The 14454-nt window shown below is 37.9% G+C and overlaps 2 protein-coding genes and 1 non-coding gene across 6 annotated transcripts; 2 read left to right on the plus strand and 1 right to left on the minus strand.

Annotated features, from left to right (window-relative positions):
• Positions 1-307: 307 nt before the first annotated feature.
• LOC113681497 (mitochondrial basic amino acids transporter) lies at positions 308-7154 on the plus strand. 2 transcript variants are annotated; one of them, XM_089212665.1, is made up of 5 exons: positions 308-473; positions 3058-3152; positions 3258-3301; positions 3436-3513; positions 4796-7154. In XM_089212665.1, exons 2-5 carry the CDS (start codon positions 3119-3121, stop codon positions 5492-5494), a joined length of 855 nt encoding a protein of 284 aa, XP_089068791.1. In that variant the 5' UTR covers positions 308-473; positions 3058-3118; the 3' UTR covers positions 5495-7154. The 2 variants fall into 2 exon arrangements, with proteins under 2 accessions (XP_089068791.1, XP_027054394.1); XM_027198593.2 differs by lacking the exon at positions 308-473 and having other exon boundaries at positions 2794-3152.
• Positions 7155-9384: 2230 nt separating this feature from the next.
• On the plus strand, positions 9385-13808 carry LOC113681496 (uncharacterized). 3 transcript variants are annotated; one of them, XM_027198592.2, is made up of 6 exons: positions 9385-9705; positions 10024-10159; positions 11870-11930; positions 12074-12166; positions 12397-12462; positions 12855-13808. In XM_027198592.2, the coding sequence occupies exons 1-6, from the start codon at positions 9450-9452 to the stop codon at positions 13029-13031; spliced, it is 789 nt and encodes a 262-aa protein (XP_027054393.1). In that variant the 5' UTR covers positions 9385-9449; the 3' UTR covers positions 13032-13808. The 3 variants fall into 3 exon arrangements, with proteins under 3 accessions (XP_027054393.1, XP_027054389.1, XP_027054390.1); XM_027198588.2 differs by having other exon boundaries at positions 9405-9888; XM_027198589.2 differs by having other exon boundaries at positions 9405-9810.
• Positions 13809-14353: 545 nt separating this feature from the next.
• Trnac-gca (transfer RNA cysteine (anticodon GCA)) lies at positions 14354-14425 on the minus strand. The gene has a single exon. It is a non-coding gene; the product is annotated as a tRNA-Cys (tRNA).
• Positions 14426-14454: the final 29 nt, after the last annotated feature.

A 14454-nucleotide genomic window follows, 5' to 3' on the forward strand; every position in this document is an offset into this window, starting at 1 on the left:
TAAGGTAGAGGCCACTTTTTAATAGGTTCCTCTGGGCGCGCTCTACTCGTAAGCTTTATTATTTGTCCTAGTAAATGGGGTGAGTTTTTTAAAGAATCTGTGGTGTAGCGTTTGTGGTGACGAGGGGATTGGGTATTGCAAGGTAGTTTGGTTTTATGAACTGAATTTATAATATAAATTGGCCTCGGTATCGAAGAACGCTTTTAATTCAACTAATTTATTCTTGCGTTTTTCACGTTACCGTGTTCCCACCAATAGCGTAGCTTTGCCTTTCTGTTTAAAAACCAGAAACAACCCATAATTCCTTAATAAACTCTGACGAAGGGCTAGCGTTGGAAAGGTCCTCTGTAGAATCTCTTTACGGTGGCCAATTCACATTATCAACTCACTTGATGCAAGTAATTTATCTTCACCTTAGAAGAACCCCTTTAAGACTCAATGCAGATGAAGTAAAGGCGGCTTGAATTTGTCAGGTACGTCTCTGACGCATACAAGAAAATTTGAACTTTTCATTAGCCTTTCCTAAGGGAGTTTTATGGCTTTGTCTTGATTAGCAAGCGATGCGGTCGGTGGATTCGCTCTTAACCCTGTAACCCCTGCGGATGCCTGATTGAATCTAACAGTAAGATCCAGAGAATCAAAGAAAGCATCGCCAACAAAAGAAGCCATTAATTAAGAATTTGAAGGAAACGACAAAACTTTTGAATTTGTAAAATATGTTTCGACAGAAACTTCTGTCATCTTCAGTTAATTAATGTACAAAGCGCTTGAAGTTGAATTTATAATAAGTAGAAAAATGCTAATTATGATAAATAGTGACACCAAGAAAGAAACAAAGCATGAAAGTGTGAGAATTAAAAGGATAGTTTTAGATTTACTTGATGTAATTGAGGTTTCAAAGAGGGTTGTTCTCTTTTTTAGATGTCTTGATTGATAACAATGACCCCAATTCTTCTCTAACCAGTGTCTACCGTAAGAAAAACTTTCACTGGGTTATTAACTAATTATTTCAACTTCACCACGCACTCTTACAAGGTAGGTCTCATTAAGACTCTCGTTGACAGGGCCTACAAGATTAATAACACCTGGTTAGGGTTTCACGAGGACATTACTAAGCTTATGGATATTCGAAAAAAGAATATTTTCCCTGCTCATTTAATCAAGAAGATTATAAACCGTTACATCACCGGGACCCAAATCAATCATCTTCCCCGTGGTTCCCTTCCCACCAGCTACCCTACATAGGCCATTTTTCAGCTATCACCCGGAAAAAGATTCGCTATTTTATCAAGCGCTATCGCAATGACTTGGATATCAGGTTAGTTTTCTCTTCTTTCAAGATTGGTAACTTGTTTGGTGTGAAAGACACTGTCCCTGACGGGCACCTTTCACGTGTGGTTTACAAGTTTGTAGGTGCTGGCTGTAATGCCTGTTACGTCGGCGAAACGCGCCGGCATTTTTCCACGCGTGTTAGACAGAACTTAGACTGTGACAGGGCCTCTCACATTTCCAAACATCTGCAAGATTCTCAATATTGTCGCGCTTTGTGTTCAGCAGAGAGCATCTCTGTTTTGGATCACGCCTCTATCGGTTTTCAACTTAAGATAAAAGAGGCTATACATATTCAAAGAGAACAACCCTCCTTGAATCAACAGTTACATCATGTAAATCCAAAACCATCCTTTAAATTCTCACACTTTCATGCTTTGCCTCTCTCCTGTTTTCACCATTTATCATAAATAGCATTGTTTTACTTATTATAAATTCAACTTCTAAAGCTTTGTACATTAATTAACTGAAGATGACAGAAGTTTCTGTCCAAACATGTTTTACAAACTCAAAAGTTTTGTCGTTTTCTTCAAATTCTTGACATGCCTGCTACTATCAAGGTTAAAATTTCCGCACAGCCCCATCCTACATTATACATTCAGTTCTTGAACAGAGAAAACAATGACAAAAACATTACATTGCCATTGGGAAAACAGATTTGTTTTACAATAGTATGGGGCTGTGTGGAAATTTTACCCTATCAAGACCTTTTGGAAGCCATTAATTGTTAAACAAGTCAAGTTCTCCTTTTCAATACCATGTTAAATGTCTAGGGAACAGCAGGGAACTGAACACGCAAACTAAAGTTGAGGTGTTAAGGGTTAATTATTCAGACGCTGAACTTTTTTAGGATATGGCTAAAGAAGTGTTTGGTTTTCTGAATGGGGCCTTACAATGAATGAGAAAAGAAAATATAAGATAGGATTATTGGAGACGCTGGGGATTAAATATGTTTTGTCTAGTGATTGGAATCTTTTTTTTTTTTTTTGTTATATAATTATAAGACGAAGGCGAAGTGAATATTGTTAAATATCACCCGAGACGGAGTCGAGGGGACTATTCAACAATGTTAACTGAGCCTGTGGCGAATAATTGTTTTCGTATAATTGCTCAGGTGCTTTAGGGAAAGCATTTAGCATCTTTTTTCCCATTGCGTCGATTACTCGTATCAAAATGAGCAAGCAGTTTTAACATGTTTCTTTAATTCAGGGAGCAAAAACTTCGTATCCTTATTTCACCAAACTCAGCAGCATCTTTTTTGCTCATTGCAATTGAATTCTTCTATCGCGTTTATCATTTCCTCGGAAACGCAGCCATTTTGAAATAAAGTGCTCTAAGATCACCTTGTGGGAGGTAATTTAAGCAAGACATGACGCTATCCTCGACCTCAGAGCGCACGCATCTCTTTAATCACGGGAGCAATTACTTATACTTTTTAAAGGGGGTAACTTTCTAAACAGATTCGGACTCCCATTCTGCTGGTGAAAAAGACCATGGGTGGCTGCTGTGTCTCTTCCCCATGCCCCGCATCACCGTAGTAACCGTGACTGACTGGCACAAAAAGGCACTCGTCGCTTCTGATTGGTTCGCTTAGGAGAATTTTGCCTTCATCTAGGCACGAAACTGTAAACCATGCATTTCCGCCATGTGCGTTTGTATACGTGAAAGTGAAGTAGCCTTGAAGATGTGAACGTATTAACACAATGCTAGTGTTTGATTCGCTTTCAGAACTGCGATCGTTGTTGTTTGTTACGAGTTCATGCTAAAGTTGTAACCAGCACGGCTTGTAATGGCTTTGGATTTCGTAGCGGGATGCCTTGGAGGTTAGGTCATCTTTCCATACCTTCATGTTTCCTTGCTTTCTCCATAGGAGGTAGTAAACATTGCCTAATGGTATAAATTTCAAAATTGTTGTTTCTTTCCTTCAGGATGGTCCGGCATAGTAGTGGGACATCCCTTCGACACAGTCAAAGTAAGAAAACGCCGCATTCTAAATACAGTACAACGTTCAATTTGTTCAACCACCCTTTTAAAGACAGAATCACGCATCTATTTTATCGAAGGTTAGATCTTCAGACAGCTCAGTTGTTTATGTTTTTTTTCCAGGTTCGACTTCAAACGCAAGTATCGAAACGATACGTCGGGACTATCAACTGTTTTACGCAAATTGTAAAACAAGAAACGGTTAGTAGCGGTAATATATTCGATAGTTCGAGAATTTTTGCTTTAATAATGACAAACTGGGCGTTAAGCTTTTCAAGTTAATTTTTCGTCAGCCAAGAACCTGAGGGTAGACCCAGTCCGTTTTTGGTTTGTAATTTATCATCTAGACAGGTAAATGACACATGATATCGTGATGTAAATTATTTAAATGGAGTGGCAAATATACTGGCGAAACCTTTGATATTTGGCAATTGAATTAAGACAATTGACAAACCGAAAGACGCAAATTAAATGAATAATTATATTTTCAAACGTTTGTTTTCAAATTACTTAGAAATTTACACATTATGTTTGAAATCCAGGAATGGGCTGATTACGACAGACATTTCTTTTAAACCCCACAAGACTGATGAGCATCTAATTTCTCCTTAGTGTATGACTTTTAATTGAAACAATCAAGTAATGAGAATGAAGGAGTTTACCGCCTAAGAAGCTCTTGATTGTTTAATAAATTCTCCTCAGTAGAACTATAAGAAATGTGAAGAGATTAGTGTGAAGAATATGTATACTGATGTAAAGGTGTAAAGGATTGAATTAGAGACTTCTTGTGAGGTCATCAGCAGTTCTCACCTGTGTAACTTTTTGTGCAGTCATTTTCAAGAGCTGGTCAAAATTGCTGGGTAGTCAGATACTTTCACATCAGTTTACCACAGGTGCTGATGAAAAAGTTATTAAAATATCAATGAAGAATTTATGTTGAGGCCATATCCCAGTGTTAACTGGGATTAAATGCATAATTTATCGGTGACATTACCTGTGTGACAGGAAAACTGAAAATCTCTCTTGTAGTATACAAGGTTTCAAGGAAATCTTGAGGATTTCACAAACTGATAGAAAAAATTAACAGATCAGGTATATTTCAGGGGGCAAATCACATTCTTGCTAGTTCATAAATTCTGTAAAATTGACATGTCACACATAAGGTTTGGCCTCAATCACACGTCGCACATAATTCCTTTTCCACTCCTCTTTCAGAACTGGCTTGAAGGTTCATGCAAACTTTGCAGAATGCCAGGGACATTTAACTTGGATGAATAGTTCTGAGTCTTAGGTGAAATCTGATGAATCAACTGGGTGTCCACAATAACCTGGTCACCCATTATCTGCAATTTGGTTGCGACTTTCAAACTTGTTGTCAGCCCTACATCTGGGGGTTTTATTTAGGGAAATGTTTCTTCAATGGTAGGTTTTAATCTATTTAATGTGATAACTCCTGTTGAAATTTGTTTGCCTCTTGACACAGGTGTTTGGTTTGTACAAAGGCATGTTGTCCCCAATGGCTGGTGTAGGGCTGATAAATGCTATCATATTTGGGGTCCATGGGAATTTGTCACGCCTGCTTGAGCCAGGTTTATCCAGTCAGTGTATTGCAGGAGGTGTGGCAGGTGCAGTTCAGTCGATTGTTTGCTGCCCAATGGAATTAGCAAAAACTCTTGTGCAGGTTCAAAACACTTCTAAGCCATTGTACCATGGATCAATTGATTGCTTACAGAAGATTTACAAGAAAAATGGCATCACAGGATTGTACAAGGGGATGACTATAACACTCACTAGAGAAATCCCCAGCTTTGCTATATACTTTGGAACATTTGAGTTTTTTTGCAATGCAATGACACCTGAGGGAGATGGTGCTGGTCATATTGGACCTTTAGGATTGCTGCTTGCAGGAGGATTAAGTGGTATATCATCCTGGTTTTTCACTTATCCAATAGATGTTGTTAAATCAAGGTTCCAGGCAGATGGTGAAGGAAAGAACCGCAGATATCAGAGCATTTTGGACTGTGTTAAAAAAACCTACAAGAGTGGTGGGCTACATGCTTTCTCCCAAGGATTATCAGCTACAATTCTGAGAGCATTCCCCACCAATGCAGCCACTCTAGCAACTGTTACTGTCACCTTAAGGATTGCCAGAGACCATAAGAAACAGGCTGAATTTGCATAGTAATGCAGCGCATAAACTCTTGTTACATAACAGGAAACAGATTTTAGGGTTGCAGGTATGCTGAATAAACTTAATTTGAAGTTTAAATTTCTAATTGTATATTAAGGGGACTCTGTTACCATATTTTGTATAAGTCTTAGTTAAAGAGAATTCCTGAAAGAGCTATTTACTAGGGAATTTAGTAAAGAATTAAATTGAAAATTGACTGAAAAGGAATCAAAATGGGAGAGGTGAAGTCAGATTAAAAATAATGTACCTCTGGTTTTCTCTGATTCCATTTAAAATCTTGATAACAATTTGCTTCTACTTATAAGCTTTTGTAAGTTTTAGCAGTAAAATATTGGTCTTTTGGGCTTAAAGAGAAAAGCAATTATTATAGTACATTTATTACTCCCTAGCTTTCAGAACTGTTTGGATAAATTAACTTACTTATAAAATGGTAGCTCATTAAATGAGGTTGTTTAACTTGGAGACAATGCAGCTGTTATATTTTTTATTTTATCATGTGTAAACTGGTATGACACGTCTGATAAGGAATTGCATAAGGTATTGGAGGTTTTATAATGTAAAGGTTTTGTAAACTTAGGAATAAATATTATAAGTAGCTAATGTTACATATGTAGGGGAATTTTTAACATACTATTTAAGGTAATATCATATGGTATGCAGTTATATTCAGCTAAAGCCCAAATATGTTTTTTATCCTGAATCACTCAGCAAACATAGTATGTTATATCTAATGTAACCCTGTAATTCCCAAGATCTGATTGTTAACTCTCCCTTCCAACTGTTACACATTTCCTTGTAAATTAGTTATGAGAATTTGATGTTAGATCAAGATAAGAACTCCTATCTGATAAGTTTGAGTATTCTCATTACATGTCTGTTGGATGCATTATGGATGTTATAGGGAGAAGTTACATGTTGATCACCTTTGGGAAATGAAGGGTGAAGAATCCACACAGGTTTTTACAGGCTCCATACAGCATAAATTGCATGGACTAAAATTTTCTATGTAAGGTAAAGGGGATTGAAGGGGTAAAATAATCTACCAATGTAATATTGTATATTTTATTGTTATTGGTTCATTAATGGTTTGATTTTTTACAATTTATTGTTTGGTGTAAACTAATTCCTCATCCATTAGACTGTGAAATGATATCCTTGGGAATAGATGCCTGGTAAAAGAAGAATTTGAGATGAGCTATTTAATATATTTTTCTCACAAGGTATTTATAAGATTTAGTTTTTCCTTTTATTTAATTGGTAATGTTTGTAATGTAATTTATTTCTTCATCTATTTAAGTGTTAGGTAAGTGTAAGAAGTCACTTAGAATAGAGCATTATCTGATTTATAGACACAACTGATTTTTTAAAAGCTTTTGTCATTCATGGAGCTTTATGCAATGCTAGAAAGCTTATGTGATTTTCAATTTAAGAATTTCTGGACAAATTAGACAATTTTATCAAAATTTTTGTCAAGACAGGTATATCTATTTCCTTGGATATCAATTTGATAGATGATAACTGTAACTGCTAAAATTGGAGAAGGAGTGTATTTTTTCCTTGGTATAATGGGAGCTAAATGTTTTCATCTTATGGCATTTAAAAATGTGACATGGGAAAAAGGACTCTATATTAAACTGTAACAATTCTGTGAGCTTGCTTTTGTATTTTGGGTTACAAATATTACAAGAATCTCATATTTTCATGTGAGATCTTTGATTTACTGAAAGTTAATTTTCAGAAGAAAAAAGGAGAAAGGAGTACCTTTTCTTTTTCTGTATGGTGTCAAATCTAAGGGGGGCCCACTCCAACGAAGGGCCAACGCCCCGAAACGTCAGCTTAAGAAACTCTTTACACTGGCCAATTCACACTATCAACACAGTTGATGAACCAAATGAACTTATAAAAATCCCTGAGTGATGCAGCATAACAGTTTGTTCAGAAACTTACCTTCTTTACCTCAGGAAATGCTTTTTAAAAGTGCGTTTATATGTAAACTTGTTCTCTTTTAAAGCTGGAATACTTGAAGTTTTGAGTTAGTCATTAACAGCATTACTGTCTCACTATCTAACTGATAGTTCCATGAGAAAGTGACAAGTACTTATAACACCAAAAGAGTTAGTTTCAAGGAGGTGTCTCTCCTATTTCCATCAAAGAAACAGTTGGCTTTGATATATACTGTCCTGGTGCGACCCTCGCGCTCGGTTAGCCGTTGAAAAGTTACTTGTATTTTGCATTTCCTCATCGTCCAACGGTTGTCGATGGGAAAGCGGACGCGTCAGCCGTACCCTCCCCACCTCCCCCCCCCCCCCCCGGTGAAACGGAAGCTTCCGTTTCACCTTGGTGGGAAGGGGGGAATATACGGCTACACGTAAGCTACCCAGAAACGCCATGAAATGCCATAGTCAGTCAAACCTCAGTTATAGCCGGCGGGCGGTAACTTTCGTGCTTAGCCTAATCCAAACTTATAATGAATCGCAAAGGGGCCCAATATGTTGTAAATCAGATCTAAGATAGCTGAATAAAAAAAATCATGTGATAAGCAATGGCAACGTTGCCTGCAGAATACGCCTGAGGATACACAAAGTCGGTTACCCACCTGCTGTTTTGTCCTGTAAAAATGTAAAAGACGAGTGGGCACAGTAACACCATTTAATTACTTTGGGAGGCCAGGAGTTGAAGATTCAGTGTCCAAATGGTTGCCGGGTGCGCTGGACTCCAGGTCGAGAGGTCCTGGTTCGAGACCTGGCTGGAACTGTAGTGTAATACATAATTTTGGTCAGTCCTGGGAGTGGAAGGGATATTCTCATCATTAATTTGTATGATCTTTTATTTTATTTCAATTACATGAAATAAATTACATGGCTACTCAGTCCAGAAACAGTTTGGCCACCGTTTATGATGATTTTCTTTTTAAATATTCCTCATACTTATTTTTGCTAAACAAACTTTCATTTTCTTTTGCGACGAGCAATGATATTCTTTCAACCAAAAATCTTAGCCTTCATGGAGGAAATCGACCCGCCTGCTGAAAGATGCTCGTAGCTGCTGAAGGCTGGTACGTGATCAGTAGACTTGACAGTTGCATCAAGAGACAATGCATCTATTAATAGATTAGCATATGAATAAGCTTAGAAATACAATCAGACCTCTCCCCAAAGGCCACCTCCTTGACAGACGAATATGGCTGCCGTAAACAGGTGACGGGTAGGGGTGGTGTTGGTGGTGGGGAAGGGGAGGGGCGGGGGAGGGTTGGTAGGGTTTAATAAAGGGTACAACATCTTTATTTCAGTTTTTTGTTGTTGTTGTTTGTTTGATGCTCATGAAAATGAATATCTTACACACCAAACATACAAAAGAAGCAAAGTTGATGTTGAGAGTGAATGTGTAAAATAAGGAGCCTATTACTCCTAGTAAAATCAAATCTTGTGTTTAATTGAAATACGTTCGCGGAAGTCTCTCAGCTCCGTGAGAGTGAATTTTTCTTTGTCATTAGATTTATTATTCTATTTTCTTATTCCCATTTTCATTTCATTTATTCTTTCATTCGTTGATTTTCTCTGTTTTTGGGAAGGAGGGACTACAAGAACTGAAAATTTTTTTAAGCGATATTGCAGCGAAAACATCTCTTGAATTAAACTGATTTATTCTTGTATTTCTCGTTACCATGTTCCCACCGATAGCGTAGCTCTATTCTTCTGAATATAAACACACATCCAACCTACAATTCCTCTCTTCGCTTTGACGTAAGGCTAACGCTCGAAACACCAGCTTTGAAACTCTTTACAATGGCCAATTTACGTTGTACACTCAGTTGATAATACCAAAATTTTTTGTTCTGATTGGCTCGGCAAGTACAGTGCCCACGTGGTCTGTCTGACTTCGAAATGAGGTTGAATATTTCAGTTGACAGTGAGCACCCCCAGCGTAGGTAACTTCAGGCGCCAACATGGCCGACTTAACCACTGGTGTGGCCGAAGTCGAAGTTGAGGTGGAAACTATGGTGGAACCTCAACAAGAAGTTCAAATTGAGACGCAGCCTATGATAGCCCTTCAGCCTCTGACAGAGCCTGAGAACGAAGAAATCGTTGTTCAAACGACTGAAGAAGTTATCGAGGAATCAAAACACGCCATAGTTGAAGAAGTGTCTATCTCCACGACTCCTTCAGGCAAACAGAGAAAAAGCAGAGGAAGCAGGACTAAAGGTCTGGGAAGATCGGGAAAGGGTCATGTTAACTCTACTACATCGAGTGCGTCAAACGCCTCGAACAGTGAGAGAGGGGGTGGTATTGGAGATACTGAACGCTCAGGTACGCGCAAATGGGAACAAAAGCAAGTTCAAATAAAGACTCTCGAAGGCGAATTTGCCGTGACAATGTGGGCGTCGGGTACGTTTCTGTAAAATGGGCGCCCTTCTTTTTCAGATTAAGTTGGTTTTAAGAGTTAAGCATTCCTGCGAGGCAGGAAAATCTCATATTTTCATTTGTGTTTCTTGTCTTGTACGGGCTATGGTGACGCTATAGAGGAGAAAAAAGCTCAGCAAGAAGAGTTGAATCAAGCTCCCGACTTCACCGAGTATATGACTGGAAAAAAGATACCTCCTGGTGGTCTTCCTGGAATTGATTTAAGTGATCCGAAACAGTTAGCGGAGTTTGCAAGGTAAGATGACTTTTCGTCCAGTTTGGCAGCCATTTTGAAATCCCATGACAAACAGCAGCCTTTGTTATAACCAAAATGGCGGACTGCATCATGGCCGCCGTTCGTTCGATGCAAAATGATAATCTGTGCTATTTCTATACTATCCTTTCTAAAGGATACTTATTTGCGTGTTGCATGTTACAAGATATATTCGTGGATTTTCTACCTACAATTTTAAAGTTCTCTTCGGTATGGAGTACACGAAACAGAATCATGCGGTTTTTTTTCGATAAACAAAAGGTTCTCTTCCGCAGTGAAATTAACCGTTCAGCGTTGGTTGTTTGAACACATTTTGATATACTTCTCAGTTCCCTGTCGTGAAATGTTGGTGACTTGGCCCTGTCAAATCTTTTAATTTGTTGTTTCGTCATTTTTACTTTTCTGCGAGCTTTTGAAGTATTATGGCAATTTTTGGGGAAAATACAGAAAACACGAATACACTCTTGAAAGGACAGAAACAACGATTACGAAATGGGAGCCAGTCATAAAAATGTGATATTGTTAATTCCGTGTGTGTATTTCTCGTTCGTTATGTTCTAAAAATGTGTACATAGTACAAAATGAAATGAGGTATTTGCTGCTCAGGCCTGTTGCTGCCTATTTTATTTTGTGTTGTTCAATTCAAAGTGTAGCAATCTTTTGTTGTAAATGTCACCAAATCTGCAAATTTGAGTGATGTTAGAGTAATTTTAGACACAAGGAGAAGGTGTTAACAACAGTTGAGAGGTTAATTCATTAGAATTGTTGAAATATGCATTGTTCTCTGAGTTCTGTACAAGGCCTCTGCCATAGACTTAAAGGAAGTAGTTGATCCTTCTGCCCAACTACAATGTATGTCGTTTTTCATCAATACATAGTGATTTGGGATATATAAGATGGGAACTTAAATGTATACAATTCTTTGTAAAGGATGTGAATTGAAAGGAAAATGGTGAAATTAGCAGACACTGGTTTCATTTCCCCATTGTTTATGTCTATTTTGTGCAGGGTTTTCTCTAAGTTTTTAAGGGGTATATTTGATTGGAAATCAGCCTGTGATTTCAATTTTTTTATCCTTAGTTCATTATGTATTCCAGTGGGAGATGAAGAGTTAACCCCTGTTGGTTGATTGTGTTGTGTTCATCTGCGAGACTTTTGACTCTTGCAGTGCCTTTCTCCATTTAGGAATGTAAATGGGTACCAGCAAAGGGAGTGGAGGGGGGAGGGGGTGGGGGAGTAATCTGCAATGGACTAGCATCCCTTCCGGGGAAGTCTGCATCTCTTCTTGTAGCTTCATGCTGCAGAAACCAGGAGGATTTGTGAAGATTAGTCACATGTGACTTGTGTCTTTTACTTGGCTTGTTGCTATGACATCTAAGGTAGTTAGTCAGACCTTGCAGAGAAATCAGCAAAGTTTGCTGCCTTTTAATTGAACCCTATTCTAAGCTATAAATTTTGTAGGCTTGTAGTGGCAAAAGCCTCAAAGAAACTAGATATTTTGCCTTTTTTTCTCCTTGTTTTGGCTGGATTGTGTTTTTTCAAGGAAGTGTCTATTGATATGCCACATTTTTTCCTAAAGTATATACTGTCAGTTTACCCAAAACAAAATAGGATTTTTAGTTGAAAGAAATAATTAAAGCAGAATCACACCTGAACCCCTGCTTAGTAAGGAAAGGTTTATATGTTTTGCAGGATGAGACCAAAGAAGATGAAAGAGGAAGAAGGAGCAAGAACAATAGCTTGTCCGCATAAAGTAAGAAGCTTTTCATCGCAAATCTAATCCTTGAACTGTGTTGCAGCGGGGAACAAAAGAGTGTGTTGAATTAATTGTGCCTAGACCTCACAGGTGGTGTGCACAAAACTGTTTTGACTAAGTTTGTACTTGCTTTGTTTTAGGGTTGCACAAAGATGTTTCGAGATAACTCTGCCATGCGAAAACACTTACATACGCATGGACCAAGAGTCCATGTCTGCGCTGAATGTGGCAAGGTATGTAGCCTTGTTTATAATGTATTTGGAATTCACTGTCATCTTTCCTGATATAATGCAAAGGTCTTTCTTCTCTTGGTTATTTTTTTAAAAATTATGCTGAGGAATTTGTAAGCAATATTCATCAGTGAACAGCCCTTCTGTCTGAAGTTAATGAGTGATTTTTATCACTCACTCTTGGTATCACATCTGATATTGCCAATTTCAGTTCATTCAATTTCTTGTTTTAGGCTTTTGTGGAGAGTTCGAAACTTAAGAGACATCAACTTGTTCATACTGGTGAAAAACCTTTCCAGGTATGAGTGTTTGTTTGGTATGATTTCACCTTTTTATTTTTACCCTTTGACTCCTAAGCATGATCAGCACCTCATTTCTCCTTACAATATTACCCCTGAATTGAACATTAGGGTCACAAGTTAGAATGAAGAAAATGATCACCACCTGAGAGAAGCTCTTGATTGATAAACAAATTCTTCTTGTAAGCCCCTTAGGAAGTGTATAGAGATAAAGTAGGGATAATATGTATAGCGACGTCGGGGTGTAATCCCTCTGTTTATGATAATACGTTTCTTGGTTGGGAAACCCAAAGAGTAGGGTGTCATGTCAAGACAATATCCTTGACATAATGTAGCTTAAAAAAATGCCCATGTTCATCAGTGTGGTAATATTTTTTTTATTTTTATAACAGTGTACATTTGAAGGCTGTGGTAAGAGATTCTCGTTGGATTTCAACCTACGTACTCATGTTCGTATCCACACTGGTGACAGACCGTATGTCTGTCCTTTTGATTCCTGTAACAAGAGGTTTGCTCAGTCAACAAATCTCAAGTCGCATATCTTGACACATGCAAAAGGAGGGAAATGAAATGCTATTCTCAAGGACTCTGGCAAACTGTGTACAGATTTTCATGGATGGAACCTGAGTTCACAGAGGAATCTTGTGTCAAGGGTTCCGTGCAACTTTGATAGAATTTCTAGATACAGCCATGTACATTTTACAGTCGTTTCTTCCATACTTACCCCTAAATCTAGCACAAACATGGCTTCTATCCATCAAGAAGGTTTCTGCTTCTAGGGAAGTCTCCTTAGAGGTTAGCAGATTGATTAAAGAGGACATTGTTGTTGTTGTGGATTGGCTCTTGAAAGTCAAGGTTGCATATCAGTGTAGTAGCTTTTTACTTAGTCATCCTAAAGTACCGTAGCAGTGTTGTAAATCATCTCTCACTTGCTCTTGACTCAATGGACTTTTGTACTGATATGCAGCATTTACTGTCAGTGACATGATGCCCTTTTTCTTTTCAACTTAAATGTTCAGTATAGTATTTTAGCATCGGCCACTGCTTTGCGATTCTTAATTGATGTTTACAAAGTCAAACCAGCTTTTGTTATAAGAAAAGTGGGAAGCAGGTATTTTAATCAGAGGGAAAGCCTTTTCTTTGTTTTATTTGAGAGTTCTTCTGGAACAGAAGCCAAAAGTGTATTATAAAAGGTGATTTTTAACCTTCTTGCTCTCTTACTGGCTCATTGTGCAAGTCTAGTTCATGAACATTGTTAGTTGCTGTAAAAAAGTTCAACTATTTCACTGTAATGTCTGTACATGTACATCTGATCTCAATGTAGTATTAAAGTGGTCATTAAAACATTTTGACTTGTCAGGGTGTATTCTGAAATAAATGCTTAGTGGTGTGGAAGCATTCTTAAAATATAGAAGCAGAGGATTAGTGTGAAGTAACTGAAAAATAAGAAAATTAGCTCATGCAAAGGAAAAAGTTCCATAGAGAATTAAGTTTAGAAGCAGGAAAAATCTTGCATCCCTGATGTCTAATGAATACCATGTGCAGAGGATTATGCAGCAACATTCCAAGACGTCTTTTGTGGACCCCCTATGCACTATTGTTCCGACACAAGACACCGAAATTCTTTTAACGGCAGGAGCATATTACACTTCTCAATGAGAAGAATTTAAAATTTACTTGCCTTTAAGTAAAATATTTCAAAGTTTATTCAGGCACTAAAGGAAAATTTCAACAAAGAGCATTCCCGGACCGTCCACGAGGAATCACTAAGGTCAAGTTCAGTCAAAGAGAACGACGAGCCATTCTAATTAAACAAAAAAAAGTAGCTGAATCGGATATGTTCTGTTAACTGCTTGTCTCTCTTACAAGAAAATTTCTTTACAAGAAGTAAAGGGGGCAACCGGGATTGAACCGGTGACCTCTCGATCTGCAGTTGAATGCTCTACCACTGAGCTATGCCCCCACTCCTCTACATTCAGCGCTAAAATTTCT

This window comes from Pocillopora damicornis, chromosome 7 (assembly GCF_964200805.1).
Source record: "Pocillopora damicornis chromosome 7, jaPocDami1.2, whole genome shotgun sequence".
Classification (NCBI taxonomy): Eukaryota; Metazoa; Cnidaria; class Anthozoa; order Scleractinia; family Pocilloporidae; genus Pocillopora; species Pocillopora damicornis.